Consider the following 22,475-nt stretch of genomic DNA (forward strand, 5'->3'; position numbering starts at 1 on the left):
TCCAGCAGACTTCTTGGCAGTAGCCTTAATGGATGCACTTTACTTCGGAGACGCTCTAATCTGGCTGAGTTCAACTCAGATGAAGATGCAAGTTTTGGTACAGAACCTATGGCTGATTTTGCAGCCTCTTCAGCCGCTGCTAGCAGGTTATGAGTACGGTGAGACCAAGCCGCTACACTGAGGCGAGCCGTAGTGAAATTCCAGTCATTTTTGACGATATTCTGTAATTTCCGTCTTCGTTATGAAGACTTTCTTGCAGGTCGACATTCAACTTCATTTCAACTCTGGCTATAGATGGTAATGCGTACCGTACTGTAGCGCATTCTGTCTGTGAACAGTAATACGAGGGTTGCCCAAAAACTAACGTACCGCATTTTTTTCTTCAACAATTCAGTAAGTGGCTCGAAACAGTGTATCCAGACACTCTGGGGTGATGAAGGCATTGAAACAGAGGATGACACGCATAAAGCTGAAAACTAAACATCTTTTTCCAAATGTGTTTCACAGACCGCACTGCAATTCCTTCTCTAAATCCTCGCGCAAACGAAAAAATGGCTGACATCGAAATAAGTGTCCAAGGAATAGAAAAGCAACTGGAATCACTCAACAGAGGAAAGTCCACTGGACCTCATGGAATACCAGTTCGATTCTACACAGAGTACGCGAAAGAACTTGCCCCCCTTCTAACAGCCGTGTACCGCAAGTCTCTAGAGGAGCGGAAGGTTCCAAATGATTGGAAAAGAGCACAGGTAGTCCCAGTCTTCCAGAAGGGTCGTTGAGCAGATGCGCAAAACTATAGACCTATATCTCTGACGTCGATCTGTCGTAGAATTTTAGAACATGTTTTTTGCTCGAGTATCATGTCGTTTTTGGAAACCCAGAATCAACTATGTAGGAATCAACATGGATTCCGGAAACAGCGGTCGTGTGAGACCCAACTCGCTTTATTTGTTCATGAGAATCAGAAAATATTAGATACAGGCTCCCAGGTAGATGCTAATTTTCTCGACTTCCGGAAGGCGTTCGATACAGTTCCGCACTGTCGCCTGATAAACAAAGTAGGAGCCTACGGAATATCAGACCAGCTGTGTGGCTGGATTGAAGAGTTTTTAGCAAACACAGCATGTTGTTATCAATGAAGAGACGTCTACAGACGTTAAAGTAACCTCTGGTGTGCCACAGGGGATTGTTATGGGACCATTGCTTTTCACAATATATATAAATGACCTAGTAGATAGAGTCGGAAGTTCCATGCGGCTTTTCGCAGATGATGCTGTAGTATACAGAGAAGTTGCAGCATTAGAAAATTGTAGCGAAATGCAGGAAGATCTGCAGCGGATAGGCACTTGGTGCAGGGAGTGGCAACTGACCCTTAACATAGACAAATGTAATGTATTGCGAATACATAGAAAGAAGGATCCTTTATTGTATGATTATATGATAGCGGAACAAACACTGGTAGCAGTTACTTCTGTAAAATATCTGGGAGTATGCGTGCGGAATGATCTGAAGTCGAATGATCATATAAAATTAATTGTTGGTAAGGTGGGTACCAGGTTGAGATCCTCTGGGAGAGTTCTTAGAAAATGTAGTCCATCAACAAAGGAGGTGGCTTACAAAACACTCGTTCGACCTATACTTGAGTATTGCTCATCAGTGTGGGATCCGCACCAGATCGGTTTGACGGAGTAGATAGAGAAGATCCAAAGAAGAGCATCGCGTTTGGTCACAGGGTTATTTGGTAACCGTGACAGCGTTACGGAAATGTTTAACAAACTCAAGTGGCAGACTCTGCAAGAGAGGCGCTCTGCATCGCGGTGTAGCTTGCTCGCCAGGTTTCGTGAGGGTGCGTTTGTGGATGAGGTATCTAATATATTGCTTTCCCCTACTTATACCTCCCGATGAGATAACGAATGTAAAATGAGAGAGATCAGAGCTCGCACGGAGGCTTTCAGACAGTCGTTCTTCCCGCGAACCATACGCGAGTGGAACAGGAAAGGGAGGTAATGACAGTGGCACGTAAAGTGCCCTCTGCCACACACCGTTGGGTGGCTTGCGGAGTATAAATGTAGATGTAGATGTATTGAACATAGTGAGACCTACATACACAAAAAAATGGTCTTTTATCTACACACACTATTTTCCGCGCCATCTCCATCCCGTTGTATGGCATTCCTCCAGCGTGAAACAAGGGCATAAACGCCCTGTCGGTACCGATCCTTGTCACGGTGACGGAGCCAGTGCTTCACTGCGTGAATTTCCTTTGCTGATTGACAGATGCAGTTTCAACTGCTGAGTCGTGATGCGTCTGTCCTCGGAATGATAACATCAGCTCGCTGCGACACGTCTAGTGCGACAGCCGTGGATGGTCTCCCCGGCAGCTGCAAATTCATGGAGCTCCGCCGAATCGCGTTCTGTTGATCTCAACCTCCGTGCCCAGCGAATAACTGTAGCTCTGTCGATAGCAGATGCTCTGTAGACTTGGCATAAGTGTTTGTGAATATTCCCCGCTGTTGCTTTCTCTGCAGTGAGAAATTCAATGACGGCACGTTGCTTGTATCGTACATCACCTACACACGCCATTTTTGAAACTACCCTGCAGCTGTGCTATCTGCCGGTTCAAATGGCTCTGAGCACTATGGGACTTAACTGCTGAGGTCATCAGTCCCCTAGAACTTAGAACTACTTAAACCTTACTAACCTAAGGACATCACACACATCCATGCGCGACGCAGGATTTGAACCTGCGACCGTAGCGGTCGTGCGGTTCCAGACTGTAGCGCCTAGAACAGCTCGGCCACTGCGGCCGGCTCCATCTGCCAGAAGTGACGGAAATTTGGCGCGCTCACTCAGGGAACTTCAAATAATGTGATGCGTATACCTACGTGTCGTTTCGCATTCGTGCATTGTTATCGACAGAGAAAAAAATGCGTTCCATTAGTTTCTGGGCAACCCTCGTACTTTGGCAATCGTGGTACGACTTTCCTGAATGTAATTTTTTTATACAGATGCGTACTTATTTGAATCTCATTCTAGTTCCGCCATTCAGGCTTGCAAAGGTGTTAGCTTAACATAATAAATGATTGTCAAACCATTTTTCATGGATTTTCATAGGGTAAACTGTGGTTTTGGAGGGCAACGATTTACTAATGGCGACTATACAGAGCCACATTGATAAATTCAATAAATGATTGAATATTAAAGCACCTACCGCCAGTGACTCCTTACATACACAGGTCGGTGCAGTTATGGTTCACCTCTACCGTGACTTGACAACCTTGAGATATGGTCTAACCATTGCCGTGTAATTTTTGTGTATGTCTTGTAGTTCTGTGCAGTTGTGTTCTGAAACCATACTTACGAATAACCATGTATCTCTCTACGTAATAGGGGTCAAGGGCTATAAGACTGTATATTATTACAACTACTTTAAAAAAAATATATTTATTCATCATAACCAATACTATACCCAATAACCCACCCCCTAAAACATTTGTGGGTCGAAGCAACATACAAAGTACTAATTACCAAGCAGCATTTACCATACCTTTATCTACTTAATATTAGTATTGCCTACAGGATGGAAGGTTAGCTACTCTATGGGCATGCCTACTATTTGACCTACTACACTATCTACTCTAGTAAGCTACATCCTGCAGCGTTACAAGTGTGCCAGCAGAATAAAAACCTACTATCTCTTGGCCGTGCCCACCGAGCTAATCCCAGTGGGCGTGCCCCTGGCACTGGGCTGGCCTTAATTGAAAATCGCTGCTGATCTTTCAGGAGCATCCTAAAAGCTATTTTGTACTAATAAATTCTAACTACTGAGTCATAATTAGTGTGCGGTGTCTATGATCGGTAAGTTCACACCCTCCCCCTAATCCTGGACTCGACGGATCCCGATCGTCAGGATGGTCGACCAATACGCGCCCCTGCGGAATGGGATAGGTGTGTGATGTCATTTTATTTCTCATCAATCATTCTACCTCCCTACGGTATTCTCACAGGACTTTGGCAAGTCTGTCGATGGTAGTAAAGGTAACCAGATTCCTGATCAGATGAAAGGTGTCTGTGTGAGGCAGCAAATTCCTTAAATCCGTGGCAACATCATCAAAAATGGGGCACTCGTAGACCGCGTGCTCCAGTATACCTATCCCGGCACCACAGTCTCACGAGGGAGTCGCCCTTTTCCCGAAACGGCAAAGATATGCCGGATACGGACCATGCCCCATGAGGAAGTGCTGGAGTCCCTTACTAGATTGAAAGTGTTTCATTCGCAGACGTTCCTGGATGTTTGGTAGTAACTGGTATGTTCTCATGCCTGTCTCATCCCTATCCCAGAACTCTTGCTATAATTCCTCTCCCCTTCTTCTAATCGATGGTTTATCCCCTACTCGAACCCCCATGATGTTCTCAGTTTTTTCCATCTGTCCCCTTTTCGTCCAAAACCATGCAGATTGCTCCCTGATTTTTACATCTAGGGGGCACAACCCCATGAGAATCAGTAATGTTCCTCCTGGGGATGTACGGTAGGCTCCGATCGAACGTAATAGCGTGTTGCGCTGCACTCTCCTCACAGCAGGAACGACCCTCGTGAGCCTGTGAGCCCAGACACTGGACCCATAGCCCACGATGGAGGCGAGGATTGTGTTATGATACAATTTGATGAGGTTTGGAGGAAGGTAGTATCGCCTATGTCCAATCACGATGAGATTATTTAGGATTATTTAGGACCTCTAACGACATAGTGGGTGAATATGGATTGGGGGACAGAAATGAAAGAGGAAGCCGCCTGGTAGAGTTTTGCGCTGAGCATAACTTAATCATAGCTAACACTTGGTTCAAGAATCATGAAAGAAGGTTGTATACATGGAAGAACCCTGGAGATACTAAAAGGTATCAGATAGATTATATAATGGCAAGACAGAGGTTTAGGAACCAGGTTTTAAATTGTAAGACATTTCGAGGAGCAGATGTGGACTCTGACCACAATCTATTGGTTATGAACTGTAGATTAAAACTGAAGAAACTACAAAAAGGGTGGGAATTTACGGAGATGGGACCTGGATAAACTGAAAGAACCAGAGGTTGTACAGAGTTTCAGGGAGAGCATAAGGGAACAATTGGCAGGAATGGGGGAAAGAAATACAGTAGAAGAGGAATGGGTAGCTTTGAGGGATGAAATAGTGAAGGCACCGGAGGATCAAATAGGTAAAAAGACAAAGGGTGGTAGAAACCCTTGGGTAACAGAAGAATTATTGAATTAAATTGATGGAAAGAGAAAATATAGAAATGCAATAACTGAAGCAGGCAAAAAGGAATACAAACGTCTCAAAAATGTTATTGACAGGAAGTGCAAAATGGCTAAGCAGACATGGCTAGAGGACAAATGTAAGGATGTAGAGGCTTATCTCACTAGGGATAAGATAGATACTGTCTACAGGAAAATTAAAGAGACCTTTGGAGAAAGGAGAACCACTTGCATGAATATCAAAAACTTTGACGGAAACCCAGTTCTAAGCAAAGAATGAAAAGCAGAAAGGTGGAAGGAGTATATAGAGGGACAATACAAGGGCGATGTACTTCAGGACAATATTACGGAAATGGAAGAGGATGTAGATGAAGATGAAATGGGAGATATGATACTGCGTGAAGAGTTTGACAGAGCACTGAAAGACCTGAGTCGTAACAAGGCCCCTGGACTAGACAACATTCCATTATAACTACTGACGGCCTTGGGAGAGCCAGTCCTGACAAAACTCTACTATCTGGTGAGCAAGATGTGTTAGACAGGTGAAATACCCTCAGACTTCAAGAAGAATATAATAATTCCAATCCCAAAGAAAGCAGGTGTTGACAGATGTCAAAATTATTGAACTATCAGTTTAATAAGTCACAGCTGCAAAATACTAACACGAATTCTTTACAGACGAATGGAAAAACTGATAGAAGCCAACCTTGGGGAAGATCAATTTGGATTCCGTAGAAATATTGGAACATGTGAGGTAATACTGACCCTACGACTTAGAAGAAAGATTAATGAAAGACAAACCTACGTTTGTAGCATTTGTAGACTTAGAGAAAGCTTTTGACAATGTTGATTGGAATACTCTCTTTCAAATGATGAAGGTGGCAGGGGTACAATACAGGGAGCGAAAGGCTATTTACAATTTGTACAGAAAGTAGATGGCAGTTATAAGAGTCGAAGGGTATGAAGGGAAGCAGTCATTGGGAAGGGAGTGAGAGAGGGTTGTAGCCTATCCCCGATGTTATTCAATCTGTATATTGAGCAAGCAATAAAGGAAACCAAAAAAAGTTCGGAGTAGGTATTAAAATCCATGGAGAAGAAATAAAAACTTTGAGGTTCGCCGATAACATTGTAATTCTGTCAGAGACAGCAAAGGACTTGGAAGAGCAGTTAAACGCAATGGACAGTGTCTTGAAAAGAGGGTATAAGATGAACATCAACAAAATCAAAACGAGGATAATGGAATGTAGTCGAATTAAGTCGGGTGATGCTGAGGGAATTAGATTAGGAAATGAGACACTTAAAGTAGTAAAGGAGTTTTGCTATTTTGGAAGCAAAATAACTCATGATGAACGAAGTAGAGAGGATATAAAATGTAGACTGGCAATGGCAAGGAAAGCGTTTCTGAAGAAGAAAAATTTGTTAACATCAAGTATAGATTTAAATGTCAGGAAGTCGTTTCTGTAAGTATTGGTGTGGAGTGTAGCCATGTATGGAAGTAAAACGTGGACGATAAGTAGTTTAGACAAAAAGAGAACAGAAGCTTTCGAAATGTGGTGCTACAGAAGAATGCTGAAGATTAGATGGGTGGATCTTATAACTAATGAGGAGGTATTGAATAGAATTGGGGAGAAGAGGAGCTTGTGGCACAACTTGACTAGAAGAAGGGATCGGTTGGTAAGACATGTTCTGAGACATCGAGGGATCACCAATTTAGTATTGGAGGGCAGCGCGGAGGGTAAAAATCGTAGAGGAAGACCAAGAGATGAATACACTAAGCAGATAGAGAAGGATGTAGGCTGCAGGAGGTACTGGGAGATGAAGAAGCTTGCACAGGATAGAGTGGCATGGAGAGCTGCATCAAACCAGTCTGAGGACTGAAGACCATAACAACAACAAGCAACAACGACCTGTGCATTGTTACTTCAATGTGCTGGGTGGAGCTCCATTTCTCATCTAGTATAACTCCCAGGTATCGTGCCTCTCGACGGCATATTACCGGTGTGCACTCAATCCTGATGGTTGGGTTTCTGTCCAGTTGGCCTTTTGAGAGCAAATAGGTTAACTCATTTGGTGCAACTTTAAGTTAAGTCCTGTGGCATGATTGCGACAATATTGTCACATTTCTTTCTATTTCAGGTTTAAGTTCCTCTCGGCTACGGCCGCCAACCAACAGGAGGAGGGCATCAATGTAGGCTATCACCTCTAGCACATCTACAGTGTTCTCCAAGGTGTGAAGGGGAGGCTCCATATTAAAATCCCAAAAGAGTAGCCCCAGGACACAGTATCTTCTTGCCCACTGTCCCGCTGGGAATGATAGCCAGATCTCCCTATCCATATAATAGCTCCTAAGACATCAATATAGCGGCCGTGGACACTCCTTCTCCTGCAAGTGAGAGACGAGTGAAGGCCACCACAGGTTGCCGAGCGTGCCACTGATATCCACCATGATGCCAATTACGTACTTATGTGTGGACGTCCCGCAGACCTCAGCCGCCATGGCGATTGCGGCAAATGCAGAACGCCCTGGCCAGAAGCCGAATTGGCTACTGCTCATCCCACAGAGCACCTGGTGTTCCATGAGTCTGTCAGCCCGCAACCGCTCCAGCAATTTCCCAAGCAGATCCATCAGACATATCGGTCCGTAGGACTTGTCTTCTTTCGGATCTTTATCCTGCCCTTTTTTGATAACTAAGACTTTGGCCTGTTTTCAGATGGTGGGAAACGTTCTGAGGCTCAGGGCCTCGTTGTAAATTCTTGCTAGAGGTGTTACTAGTTGAGGAGCGAGGTATTGCACCACCTCCGTTATGATGCTGTCTGGTCCTGGGGCTTTACCTATTTGAAGTGATTTAATGTGTGTCACTACCTCGTTACCTGAGAATGGGTACACTGCATTGTTACTTTGATATTCTTCTTGAAGAGTCCACCTAATTAGGTCTTGCTCTTCGGTGTCCTCCTCTTCCTTGTCGTCCGGAAGCCGGGACTGGAGGAGGACCTTCACAGTTTCCTGCCATGATCCCGTCATCCGATTCCCATCCCTCACAGTTGAAAGTGCCATTGGCGACCGAGTATTTTCGCTAACTATTTTGTAGGGTATGCCCCAGGGGTCTATAGCCAATTGGCTTTTGGTTTTGGACATATTTTTCCCACCTTTGGAGTCTGAAGTTTTTGAGTTCCCTTTGGAATTCTTCCTTAGCGTTCCTATAAATTTGCAGCCATCGCTGTTTCTCTTCCCAGACGACATTTCGCTTGTAGTACCTCCTCGACCTCCTGACAGACTGACGCATCCGCCCTAGTTCACCGGACCATGGGGATGCCGCCACGGCCCTCCTGGTTGTTACTGCTCCCTTCTCTGCTCTCGTAATCGCTCCAACTAGCTCTTTGTCGTGCTTATCGTCATATTCATCACTATCTGGCCATGTCGGGATGACAAACTTTCTTGCTAGGCGCTCCCAGTTTGTTTTGTTGTAGTTGAACTGAACTTCCCGCCACTACTTGTTATGTTATTCAAAGTATTGAGCCTGTTGTAGTGAAGATATACTCACAGCCATTCGAGAGAGGACTCGACACCTTCGAAGGCTCGCGGGTCGATGCGGCTGATGCGGCAGTTGGAGAGCTCGAGGCGCACGAGCCGGGGCAGCAGGTGGAAGGCGCGCGCGGGCAGGCGGTCGAGCGGGTTGGCGGAGAGGCGCAGCTCGCGCAGCTCGGGCACGGGCTGGAAGGCGGCCGAGGGCACGGCCAGCAGCAGGTTGCCGCTGACGTCCAGCTCGACCAGGTTGGCGAGCCCGGCGAGCGCGGCGGCGGCGAGCGCGCGCAGCCCGCAGCGCGCCAGGTGCAGGCGCTGCAGGTGGGCCAGCCCGCGCGACACGAAGGCGCGCGCCGCCAGCGGCGCCAGCGCGTTGCCCGACAGGTCGAGCAGCTGCGTGCCCGCGTCCAGGCCGGCGGGCACGGCCGTCACGTTGCGGCACCACGCCGCCTCCTTGCCCGAGCGCCACTTGCACTCGCACGCCGGCGGGCAGCCCGACGCCGACGCGGCCAGCAGCGCCGCGGCCGCCGCCAGCAGCAGCGCCGACGGCCGCCTCATGGCACCGCCCCCGCCCCCGCCGCCGCCGCCGCTGCCGCCCCGCCGTCAGGAGCTCGACACGCCCCCCGACGCCCGCCGACGCCGCCGCCATGCACGCGCCCCGACGCCGACGCCGTCGCCGCCCACAGGCGCGACCTGATGGCACGAGGTGACGCCGCTCTCAGTAATTTATTGTGCAGTTATAACGTATACTGATCAGTAAAAACATTATGACCACAGTCCATAGTGACCTTGGATGCTGCCTAGCAGCTTTGAGGGCACGTGATGTGCCAGCAGATACCGGGTGATCAGAAAGTCAGTATAATTTGAAAACAATAAATCACGGAATAATGTAGACAGAGAGGTACAAAACTTCCTGGCTGATTAAAACTGTGTGCCGGACCGAGACTCGGGACCTTTGCCTTTCGCGGGCAGGTGCAGAAGTAAAGCTGTGAGGACCGGGGGTGAGTCGTGCTTGGGTAGCTCAGTTGGTGGAGCACTTGTCCGTGAAAGGCAAAGGTCCCGATTTCGAGTCTCGGTCCGGCACACAGTTTTAATCTGCCTGGAAGTTTCATATCAGCGCACACTCCGCTGCAGAGTGAAAATCTCATTCTAGAGAGGTACAAATTGACACACGTGCTTGCAAAGACATGGACTTTTATTAGGACCAAAAAAATACAAAAGTTCAAAAAATATCCGACAGATGGCGCTTCATCTGACCAGAATAGCAATAATTAGCATTACAAAGTAAGACAAAACAAAGATGATGTTCTTTGCAGGAAATGCTCAATAAGTCCACCATCATTCCTCAACAATAGCTGTAGTCGAGGAATAATGTTGTGAACAGCACTGTACAGCATGTTTGGAGTTATGGTGAGGCATTGGCGTCGGATGTTGTCTTTCAGGATCCCTAGAGATGTGAATTTTAACCAACAGTTTTTTGGCGGTATGTGAATGACACTTTCATAGTGTGGCCTCATGGAGAAGATAAATTAATGGAGTTTCTACATCACCTCAACTCAATTCATAGCAACATCCGGTTCACCATGGAAATAGAGAAAGATGGTTTTTTGCCTTTCTTGGATGTCCTGGTTCGAAGGAAGAATGATGGTTCTCTAGGGCATTCAGTTTACTGGAAACCCGCTAATACTGATTTGTACCTGCAAGCATCTACTGGCCATCACCCATCGAAAACCATGAGTTTGCTTAAAACACTTGTTCATAGAGCTCATACTGTCTGAGATATAGATAGCTTACCTCTCCCATCTAAAGACAGTATTCAGCGAAAATGGGTATTCTATCCGGCATATTAAGAGGGCACTAACAGTTTAAACTAAGAAGCAGGAAGTGGATAAAGAGGAGAACATGCCGGAACAATCTTTAGATTTTCTTTTTTTGTTGGCAAGACTTCGTTTAAAATAGCAAGAATCCTCCAAAAATTTCAGGTAAAAGTGGTTTTCCGCCCACCATAGAAGATTGGGGTCCTTGTGGGATCAGTTCAGGACAATCTGTTACTACGAAAGGCCGGAATTTACAAGATACCGTGCCAATGTGGTATGGCTTACATAGGTGAAACCACAGGCACCATGAAAGAACACTGCACTGAACATCAACGTTACACCCGCCTTTTGCAGCCAAGCAAGTCCGTTATTGCTGAACATTGTAATTCTACTGGACATTCAATGGAGTATGAGAAAACAATGATTTTGTCCACAGCAACGTCTTTCTGGGACTCCATTATTAAAGAATCCGCAGAAATACGACTGGCGGAAAATCTGTTAAACCGTGACAGCGGCTACCAGCTCGACAGTGCATGGAATCCCATCATCTCCACGATTTGCTCAAATCGAAAACGACAGAGTGCGTCGACGGCCGTGGCAAACAGCAACGCAGAGGGCGACTGAGTTCCGCTATTCCACCAGCGAGGGCGCTGCCGGCGGGCAGTGTGGTACATCTATCAAGTTTTCGACGCATGCGCAGAATAGTTACAGTACGCTAGATATTGCGGAACGGAGGACGTTTTCGCCAATCTGCGACGGCTCACCTGAAGATGACTGGCAGGTGCCCAGTTGAAATATCGTGCGAAGTATTGAACAACGACCGGCTGCAAGCCCGAAATTTGTTTGAGCATCCCTAAAGATGTCGGTCGATCACGATACACTTGTGACTTCAGGTAACCCCAAAGCCAATAATCGCACGGACTGAGGTCTGGGGACCTGGGAGGCCAAGCATGACGAACGTGGCGGCTGAGCACACGATCATCACCAAACGGCACGCGCAAGAGATCTTTCACACGTCTAGCAATTTGGGGTGGAGCGCCATCCTGCCTAAACATCGTACGTTCCAGCACGTGTTTATCAGCCAGGCTGGGGATGATGCGATTCTGTAACATATCGGCGTACCTCTCACCCGTCACGGTAGCCGTTACAAAACCTGAATAATGCATTTCCTCGAAGAAAAAAGGCCCGATAACGGTAGATGTGGTAAATCCAACCCATACCGTGACTTTCTCGTCGTGCACTGGAGTTTCCACGACAGTCCTAGGATTTTCGGTAGCCCAAATTCTGCAGTTGTGGGCGTTGACAGACCCTCAGAGCGTGAAATGAGTGCTGTCGGTCCACAACACGTTACTCAACCAATCATCTTCCACCATCTTTTGAAACACCCACACCGCAAATGCCCTACGCTTCACTAAATCGCCAGGTGACAGTTCATGATGCCGATGGATTTTGTATGGAAGCATCGAAGGGTACGCCTAAGTGACAACCAAACAGTACTGTATGGAATGCCGGTGCGACGTGTGACTGCACGAGCGCTGATTTCCCCGTGCATAGACGAACGCGCTACAGTCTCCATATCATCCTGAACTTTCGCAGCAGCATTACGCCTTGTGCTCGGTCGGCCACTACGGGGTCTATCGTCTAAACAACCCTTTGGCTTCGAAATCATTCTCGCCACAGCTGCATTTGTCAATGGACCTTTACCCATTCGAATTCCCTTCCTATGGCGATAGGATCGTAAGGCTGAACTAGCACATTCCCCATTCTGATAATACAGCTTCACTAAAAGCGCCTTTTCAGGTAACGTCAACATGATGCGACTGCTGGCGCATCCCATTCTCTCTCTCATTACAGCTCCTTTTATACACGATTCCCATCTGCAGTCACTGACGTTTTGCTGCCCAGCGCCATCTGTCGGACATTTTATGAAATTTGTTTTTTTTTTCTAATAAAACCCCATGTAATTCCAAGCATGTATGTCAATTTTTACCTCTCTATCTACTTTATTCCGTGGTTTATTACGTTTCAAATTTATACTTACTTTTTGATCACCCAGTATATGTAAGCGGAGCACACACGAACGGGGGATCGCCCTATCGATGATATGAGCTGCAAGTCAGGAAATCCATTGAGATAAACAAATCTGACAGTGGACAGATTAATATTACGTAGTGTCTGTGACCGAGTATTTCGAAACCGGCGAAGCTGGTCGAATGTTCACGTGCTACTGTCGTGAACATTTGCAGAACGTGACAGTAGGACACTGAAACTACCACTAGACGCTAAATGGCTGCACGACTCTTCAGGGAACGTGGGTTTCGTACGCTTCTCTGCTCTCTAAAGTACGAGAGATCGCGATCTGTGGCAACTCTGCTGAAAGAGCACAATGATGGTGCACGCACAAGTGTTTTGGAACACACCGTCCATCGTACATTGTTGAACAAGGAGCTCCACAGCATACCACCCCTACGTGTACACATGTTGACCCCAACGATACCGTCAATTACGATTGCAGTGCGCACGGGACCATCGAGATTCGACCGTCGATCAGTGGAAAAGTGTCGGCTCTTCAGGTAAATCACATTTTTGCTACACTTACGCCGTCATCAAGGCGAAACGGGCAGTGCGCCACGAACGCGCGCTGGTGGGAGCAATATTACGGTCTGGGAGACATTCTCCTGGGCTTGCAAATGACCTGTTCTAGTAATCAAAAATATGCTGACAGCTGCAAGCCACCCACATCCCCTAATACTTGATGTCTTCTCCGACGGCGATGTCATTTGTCAGCAGTATAATTGCCCGTGTCTCGGAACGAGAACCGTGTTACAGTGGTTTCATTAGTATTAGAATGAACTCACGTTGATGTCTTGGCTACCAAATTCGCCTGATGTAAATTCTATGGGACCCTAATGAGTCGCCATCAGGCTCCATCCCGAGTACGCAAATCAGCGGCCCGTTATTTTCGCGATTTACAGAACCTGTGTGTAGACATCCTATACCACATACCTCCACAAACCTACCAAGGAACTGTCTGATCCCTGATACGCAGAATCAGTGATGTATTTGGTTCGAAATACGGACGAACAAGCTGTTAAGCCGGTGGTTTTAATGTTTTGGCTCATCAGTGTATGTTGGAAATGACGCCCACTGGAGGCTATATAAGACGAACCAGATTAATTTAATTGTTTAATACTTTCTGCAGGTCTGATTGTGATTTAAGTCTCATGTACACACTTATTTCTGTCTTTAAGTGTCAAGCCATGTCCGGGCCACTGTGATACAATATACTCTCCTAGAAATGGAAAAAAGAACACATTGACACCGGTGTGTCAGACCCACCATACTTGCTCCGGACACTGCGAGAGGGCTGTACAAGCAATGATCACACGCACGGCACAGCGGACACACCCGGAACCGCGGTGTTGGCCGTCGAATGGCGCTAGCTGCGCAGCATTTGTGCACCGCCGCCGTCAGTGTCAGCCAGTTTGCCGTGGCATACGGAGCTCCATCGCAGTCTTTAACACTGGTAGCATGCCGCGACAGCGTGGAAATGAACCGTATGTGCAATTGACGGACTTTGAGCGAGGGCGTATAGTGGGCATGCGGGAGGCCGGGTGGACGTACCGCCGAATTGCTCAACACGTGGGGCGTGAGGTCTCCACAGTACATCGATGTTGTCGCCAGTGGTCGGCGGAAGGTGCACGTGCCCGTCGACCTGGGACCGGACCGCAGCGACGCACGGATGCACGCCAAGACAGTAGGATCCTACGCAGTGCCGTAGGGGACCCCACCGCCACTTCCCAGCAAATTAGGGACACTGTTGCTCCTGGGGTATCGGCGAGGACCATTCGCAACCGTCTCCATGAAGCTGGGCTACGGTCCCGCACACCATTAGGCCGTCTTCCGCTCACGCCCCAACATCGTGCAGCCCGCCTCCAGTGGTGTCGCGACAGGCGTGAATGGAGGGACGAATGGAGACGTGTCGTCTTCAGCGATTCTGCCTTGGTGCCAATGATGGTCGTGTACGTGTTTGGCGCCGTGCAGGTGAGCGCCACAATCAGGACTGCATACGACCGAGGCACACAGGGCCAACACCCGGCATCATGGTGTGGGGAGCGATCTCCTACACTGGCCGTACACCACTGGTGATCGTCGAGGGGACACTGAATAGTGCACGGTACATCCAAACCGTCATCGAACCCATCGTTCTACCATTCCTAGACCGGCAAGGGAACTTGCTGTTCCAACAGGACAGTGCACGTCCGCATGTATCCCGTGCCACCCAACGTGCTCTAGAAGGTGTAAGTCAACTACCCTGGCCAGCAAGATCTCCGAATCTGTCCCCCATTGAGCATGTTTGGGACTGGATGAAGCGTCGTCTCACGCGGTCTGCACGTCCAGCACGAACGCTGGTCTAACTGAGGCGCCAGGTGGAAATGGCATGGCAAGCCGTTCCACAGGACTACATCCAGCATCTCTACGATCGTCTCCATGGGAGAATAGCAGCCTGCATTGCTGCGAAAGGTGGATATATACTGTACTAGTGCCGACATTGTGCATGCTCTTTTGCCTGTGTCTATGTGCCTGTGGTTCTGTCAGTGTGATCATGTGATGTATCTGACCCCAGGAATGTGTCAATAAAGTTTCCCCTTCCTGGGACAATGAATTCACGGTGTTCTTATTTCAATTTCCAGGAGTGTAGATTTTGCTGCTCTTCGAGGAACGGTGTGGTGGACTAAGTCAGACTACCGAGGGCGCCAAAGACTTTTAGAGACGATAAATTACCCAAAAATCCCCCTTAGAAGACGCGTAGTATTGTTAGCCGTGATCGCAGTAGTACCACCTGTTCAAGCCGTGAGTAGTTGATTTCGTCTTCCTTTAGCTAGCCAAAAAAAGCCGTCGATCATTAAACACTAGCGTTGTCTGTTCATTATGTCTTCATAAACTAAATGTCCAATAATGAGCGATTAGGAGGTTGTTACCCACACTTTGATTTTCTGATCATGCACTGGTGTCCCACGTAAAACACGTCGTTTTTATATTGACCATAATCATGTGTTCAGTGTATTAACACCAACTGGTTGGACGTTTACATCATATAGTCAAAGTTTTTTGGTCGTTTTCGCTGTCAGGCATGTTTGCGAATCGCTCTTCATGATATGTTTTAATGCGTGCACTGCTATCACTTTATACAGAAACATTTTCCGTGTTAGGCAAACTGCTTAATACAAGACAGAAACACTGTCAACCTTTTCTTGTGCCAACTTATACAATGATTTTGTTGGACTCTGCTGCACAGGCTCAGAAATATAAAAAAAAATTCATTTGATTTCGGTGGTCTTTCAGTTCCTTCAGCATCTGACACATCCTGTTTCTAGAAATTTCTCAGTACTTCGATGAACCACATTACGATCGGGGTAGAGCTGTTTCTGGGTCTACTGAGCAAAAGCCTTCTACTCTAAATCTGTGTATTTATCTCCTTGTCGAAACACTTTTTCAACAAGTAAAAGACGTTCCTCAATTGTAATCAATATAATTTGAAACAAATTGGACATCTAAATACTACACGGCCCATTCAGTAGCATTCATCAACTGAGTCAAAGAGACTAGTGTAACGCAACAGTAGAAAGAATTAAACGACAATCACACGCCAACAAAAAAAACAGTTCTGCCTATTGTGTTCCGCCAACTTTGTTTCTAACCACCAATGTAACCAACATTCTTAGTATGCAGTCCTGACTTTTCGGACGCACTGTACTTCAGGTCGAAATATACCACTTTTTATTGAAACTTTACGGCATCACTTCCAGTTTTCGCCACTAAGTGCAACACAGATTAGACTTTTCTGATCACTGTGCGTGTGCACGTGTGCATGTGTGTGTGTGTTTGTGTGCGCGTGATTGTGTGTGTGCGTGCGCCATTTCGCGTCGCTGCTGTGGCACTCTCTATTCTGTGACGTAGTCTGGTAAGAAATTCTACTGTATTCTGAGCCCTATACGTTACGAAGAAACAAGAAGCACATTCGACTTTGCACTGGCAGCACTAAGTCTCTACGGCCAGATCACTTTTGTGTTGTACTAGCAATTTAGTTTATCGACCGTAGCCGGCCGCTGTGGCCGAGCGGTTCTTGGCACTTCAGTCCGGAACTGCACTGCTGCTGCGGTCTCAGGTTCGAATCCTGCCTCGGGCATGGATGTGTGTGATGTCCTTAGATTAGATACGTTCAAGTAGTTCTAAGTCTAAGGGACTGATGACGTCAGATGTTAAGTCCCATAGTGGTTAGAGCCATTTGAATCATTTTTTTATCGACCGCTGAATGGACATATGATTAAATTCAGAAAAAATGTTAAGTAGCTGAATATTATCACTGCGACATAACATGAAGGATTTAAGCAGCGCATACCAACACTTGAGAGCTCGCTTAAATAACAAATCCGAGAAAATCGTACCGCGATTTAACACGCGTCAGAAGTAAAATGCGATTGATGATAACAGTGCGTTCCCTTCCTCTCGCTCTGTTTCCGGAAATAATGCTGGGTGCTGGTCAGTCTTTGTGCCCAATTGTTATCTCTAACTGTGACGCACTTCCCGGATAAATTGTAATGAGAGGATAGTAGATGTCCTCATTTACTTAATAAATGCATTTAACTTTGTAAGCCATATAAAAATTTGGGAAAAATTTTCAAACAAAAAAATTTGCATCAACTGAAATACAAAAATTGCAGCAACCAGTCGTTCAGTTATCTTTCCACAATGAAAGTTTTTGCTAACATTTTTTAAACACAAAAGTTGTGTACGTGTGATTCACTATGAAGCGTGGGACAAAGTCTTCAAAAAAAATGGTTCAAATGGCTCTGAGCACTATGGGACTTAACATCTATGGTCATCAGTCCCCTAGAACTTAGAACTACTTAAACCTAACTAACCTAAGGACAGCACACAACACCCAGCCATCACGAGGCAGAGAAAATCCCCGACCCCGCCGGGAATCGAACCCGGGAACCCGAGCGTGGGAAGCGAGAACGCTACCGCACGACCACGAGATGCGGGCGGCAAAGTCTGGCGGCAGAATCCGAAAAAAAAGTAATTTAATATGTGTAAATTATTTTAATATGTGTAGCACATTGAAACTGTGTATCGAACTGGGACACTTATCTGTCGTGGGCTAGTGCTTTGGGGTGTCTAAGCATAGCTTCACCTCCACCAGTGCTTCTTTAACATTCCACATAGCTCCAGCATACGTTGCTGGAATAACACTTCTGGACGAAAATATTTGCCGGGGAAACAGCTTTGAGCCATATAATAAAATATTTTAGCATTATCCTTTTCCTGACACCCAGTGCAAAAGGTTTTTTTGAAAATGAGACGTAAAATACGGCGTGCCGCAAAAGCCGTCAGGCGCCGACGCCACTCTGTAATACACCGCCGTCGGGTGGGTTGCCACCTCAGCCCCTGCGACTACACGACGTTCCGGCTCCTCCATTTGTACCGTGACCAGCAGGCCTTCGCATACACCGGACCAAACCACAAAGGGCCTGTAAATCAGCAAGAGAGGTCGCTCCTGCCATGAACCTTCTGCTGCACCCGCCAATGTTACGTACAGCCAGTTAGGAGGAAGTGCACATCCGCCGTGCGAGTATTTAGGACCGCGCCGCATCGATCACTGAAGTTACGACGCAGCCAGCCAAGAGAAGAAGTCTCTCCCGGATCCCGAGCTTCGTCGATCGCACGCAACCTTTGCCACCAAGAAACCTAGGCAAAGTGTTCGCGGATATGTTGATCTTATCAGAATTATTTGGCAAGACAGCAAAAACTATGAATTCGTACAGATTCTAACTTGCATGTTAGTCTGTTCCAATGTTCTCTTTTCAACGATAGCGAGGGTTTAAAAATTTGGTAGTCGAGAACGAACTCTGACTGTAGATGCTTTCGTTCTGTTATTTCCTCAACCAAGACGTGTATTCCAAGTACTTGCAATTATTCGTGAACTTACTCTCCTGTTAGGAACTAGTTACAAAGTTTGCTACTTGATTGTGACTGTGAACGAACAGCGTTTATGTTGAATTCATTGTGTTCTTAAATATAGAGTGTTAACTGCATGCTCGTGTTTAGCCGGCCGAAGTGGCCGTGCGGTTAAAGGCGCTGCAGTCTGGAACCGCAAGACCGCTACGGTCGCAGGTTCGAATCCTGCCTCGGGCATGGATGTTTGTGATGTCCTTAGGTTAGTTAGGTTTAACTTGTTCTAAGTTCTAGGGGACTAATGACCTCAGCAGTTGAGTCCCATAGTGCTCAGAGCCATTTGAACCATTTTTTGCTCGTGTTTCTTGCGGAAGTGTTCCAAGTTCCAGATACTTCAAAAAACCTACGTCACTATTATTTATGGGCACTCACTACATGATGCTTTGTAAACATGTAACTTGATATTCATAATAGTCACAGTTAGGCCTATACTGAGATACGTTCTAAGTTCGGACATTTTATAATAGGGGCTGCACTTACAAGTCTTTCAAATGGTACGCAGACAATGAAGTTAAAGGACAATAAATTATCTCACTGGAGGGTCTCAACGTCGGTTGTGGCACACGGATGAGTTTTACAGGCTGCCGCAGACCGGCGGTGCGTGAACTTCCTCTCGGACAACGTGCTGCCGTTTGTTGTGGCAAACGGATTACGACAAGTACAACGCCGAATTTTTTGAATACAAATTCATCATCAGAATTTCAAATGGGAACATAGGAAAATGTTAGTTCCGTTAAAAAGATATCTCAAAACTGATTCAGTAACATCACCCGGCAAGGCGCGTCTCTACATTACTCAACCCACGTCAGTGGAAAATGTTATCAAAGGACAGCGTAACATGTGTTTCTTCCTAGCTAATGCCATTAGTCTCGTCTAACATTTGGAAATTTGGTGGTACATTTTCTTTCCATTTCTCTTTTTTTTTTTAAGTAAAGGCATATTCTAACGAAAAGGAACTTGATATGATATCTACTCAGAGTGTATCGCCAGCGATAACTATAAGTAGAGCGACTTTGCGAAAGTCGTCCGTGCTGGTCGTGGCACGCTTTTCGGCGACCGTAGCCACGGACTCGCGATAGTGACCAGGCTCAACCGATCCACAATTGTAGCTAATCAAGTCAGAATACATGTTAGTGACATTAGAAGCAGTGATATTCAAGTTGCGTTAAATCTAGACCCAGCTGATAAACGAGTAATAGCTGGGAATTTAGGGTGAACAGTAGAATCGTCAGAAGAATTCTATATGTTGGTTGTCCACGTCTTTACTACATCCATGCTCATCGAAACACGCAGAATTGTAAAGAGAAATAGAAAAAAATAATAAATCAGTCTGTACGTTGATTATACTCTATTTTTAATACTATAATCTACCAGTTTGCTCTTACTCACGCACTCGTATTTGGCAAACATTTTAACTTGTCAAGACCTGATTATTTAGTTCTCTCTCCACATTTTGCATCACTCATTCACATACCCTGATGTATTCGTATATCCAATCGGGAAAATTTAATTAGTATAATGTATTACTTTCACAGTACCATTTTCATACTGTCAACGATCATATGGAATGTATTATACTACACATAATGCAAAATTTACACTGACTATAAATCATTCCGAACTATAAGGCCTCATAATGGTAATATAAGTGGTATGGATAACAAAAAGAAATATTAAAATAATTCCTGTATTTGCTAATTTTAACTATTATTACCATTATGAAGTGCTGACCTCAGTATCGTTTTGTGTGTAGGTCATTCTCGTCTTCCAGGTGAGCAGTATAACAGGCGCATATATTTATTGGCCTATATTGTTGATTTCAGCCTGTTGTAGAATTTTAGACAAATGTTATAATGTGGTGTATTGTGACATTGCTGTAGGAGTCACCATGTTTTCGCAAACGATATTCGTGCGAAATCCAGTTCGCTCTGTTCGTCCACAAGATCAAGAGGGCAGTAGATACTGCCGACCATGTTGAAGCTGCGGTATCGGCCACTGTCCGAAAGGCCGCACTATCAAATATGACCGCCGCCAGTTACGCTGCCGCGTTTGCTACACTCGCCACTGAGGCATGAGGGCGCTGCCTGGAAAGATTACTCCGCGGCCAATTAGATGAAAGCGTCCGCTGTCCGGAGCTCCAGCGCCGCTTGTGCTTAAGTTCGAGCATTCATGCACTGACCGCTTGTTGTGCATTTACCAGTTGAGTATCATTTACTGACTTTCACAGTGGCCACGGCTCGTGGTCTACTGAATAGTTATTGTATTGAAGACTGACTGATTTGTAAATCTGTGGTATCTGTTTATCTTTCGATATTCAAAGCTACTCTATGCAACTGACGCTGCAACTCAGCAACAAAATTAGGTTTTATTTTCAGTATTTGATATTAGATATACAAGAAATTAATGTCTAAATTCTCTGTTCGTGAACAGCACCTGTTCCTGTTTCCTGTATCCTCTAAAGAACAACATAGCGTGCAAGGAAGTTATAACAGATGTTTTGCTCCTTGACTTCTAGTTTTCGCTACAGTTCGGTATCTCCACATAAGGAAAAAATTACGACGGTTCGCAATATGTGACCAGCTTAATGACTTCACTGAAGAGTTCCTGGCAAACGGAACACAGCATCACCTTATGAACGGAAAGAAATCTACCATTACTTTTCACTCTAAATGTAAATGACCCAGTGATTAAAGTCGATAGCTCTGCCAGAAAATTCCAGGATGATATTATTCTGTATAGAGAAAGTATATTCCTAGAAAACTGAATAGAAACGGAGGGAGAAGTGAAGAGAATCAACGCCAGGTGCCCCTCATCTTAAAACATAAAGCTCCCTGCACATAAATATGAGTATTAACCCGTTATGTTATGATTGCACTATAGCAAAATAAATATTGCTAGCAGCTACAACTATTAAATTTCTGGGAGTATGTCTCTGGAGTGATTTAAACTGTAACGACCATGTAATCATAGGAATGCCCGATGGCAACTAATTAAATGGAAAATTTCTCAGAAAGTGCAGTAAAACCACGAAGAAGGTAGCTACTAAAGCGATCCTTCGACTTTAACGTGAATAATTTACGTCAGTCTGACACACGTGGCAGACAGCTGTAGTGGAGGAAATGGAGACGATCCAAAGAAGAGCGTGGAAGACTACACTGGTCCTGAGATATGAGCTGAAAGGCTACACGCGACTACGAGTTTACGCGCTGACAACAATCACTTTAGTCTTCCACTGGCACCTGGCCCATGCGTCTGCTAAATGGATTTTGTCCTTTGACAGTGGTTGTTGTTGTTGTCAGCCTGCATTAGAGGTTATTACTATTGTCAGAACCTAAATGAACTTGAACGCTGAAATAATTTAACGAAATCATGGCCCTGTGATTAATATATCAACCCGGGATTCATAAAAATTATGGCAAAAATCTATAGAACATAAAATAGGACAAACAATACTTGTTAAATGTGTGACAAATCATGAACTATTGGCAACACAAACAGATGCAACAAATAGTTGGTTGGTAAAGACTAAGGTTTGTTTGATTAAACTATTTACTCTGGCTCAAAACATGGATAATGCAATCTGAAACTATCTAACGCTGAACAGACTTTCATTGATTTACTCTACACAGAAGTTGTACAACGCTGGTGTAGCTGAGAGCAAGTAGTGAGACTGTGGTTCTGCTTGCCCTAACAAGCTGGAGCAGCAACGCTATATCCCTTTCTCGATGTGTAGCGCTGTTTCAGGTAACGGTCGTGGTGCAAGCGTCTGCAGAGTTGCGATGTGCAGTGGCTATAAATCGTTATCACAGGCATGAAATATGCAAAGACGCGTCAGGCGATCTGTTAGACGGATCGGATGTACTTT

At 45.7% G+C, this 22,475-nt stretch overlaps 1 protein-coding gene and 1 long non-coding RNA gene across 2 annotated transcripts in view; both read right to left on the reverse strand.

Moving 5' to 3' along the window:
- Positions 1–9,275, reverse strand: part of LOC126092885 (leucine-rich repeat-containing protein 24-like) — a gene marked incomplete at its 5' end in the record, with an annotated part of 204,387 nt that extends 195,112 nt beyond the window's left edge. The window contains one exon of the mRNA XM_049908614.1: positions 8,794–9,275. Within this exon, the coding sequence (XP_049764571.1) occupies positions 8,794–9,275 (482 nt within the window). The remainder of the gene's footprint in view (positions 1–8,793) is intronic.
- A 133-nt stretch (positions 9,276–9,408) lies between these two features.
- LOC126092217 (uncharacterized) overlaps positions 9,409–22,475 on the reverse strand; it is a 761,555-nt gene continuing 748,488 nt past the window's right edge. The window contains exon 4 of the long non-coding RNA XR_007521311.1: positions 9,409–9,467. This is a non-coding gene — a long non-coding RNA (uncharacterized LOC126092217). The remainder of the gene's footprint in view (positions 9,468–22,475) is intronic.

This window comes from Schistocerca cancellata, chromosome 7 (assembly GCF_023864275.1).
Source record: "Schistocerca cancellata isolate TAMUIC-IGC-003103 chromosome 7, iqSchCanc2.1, whole genome shotgun sequence".
NCBI classification, from domain to species: Eukaryota; Metazoa; Arthropoda; class Insecta; order Orthoptera; family Acrididae; genus Schistocerca; species Schistocerca cancellata.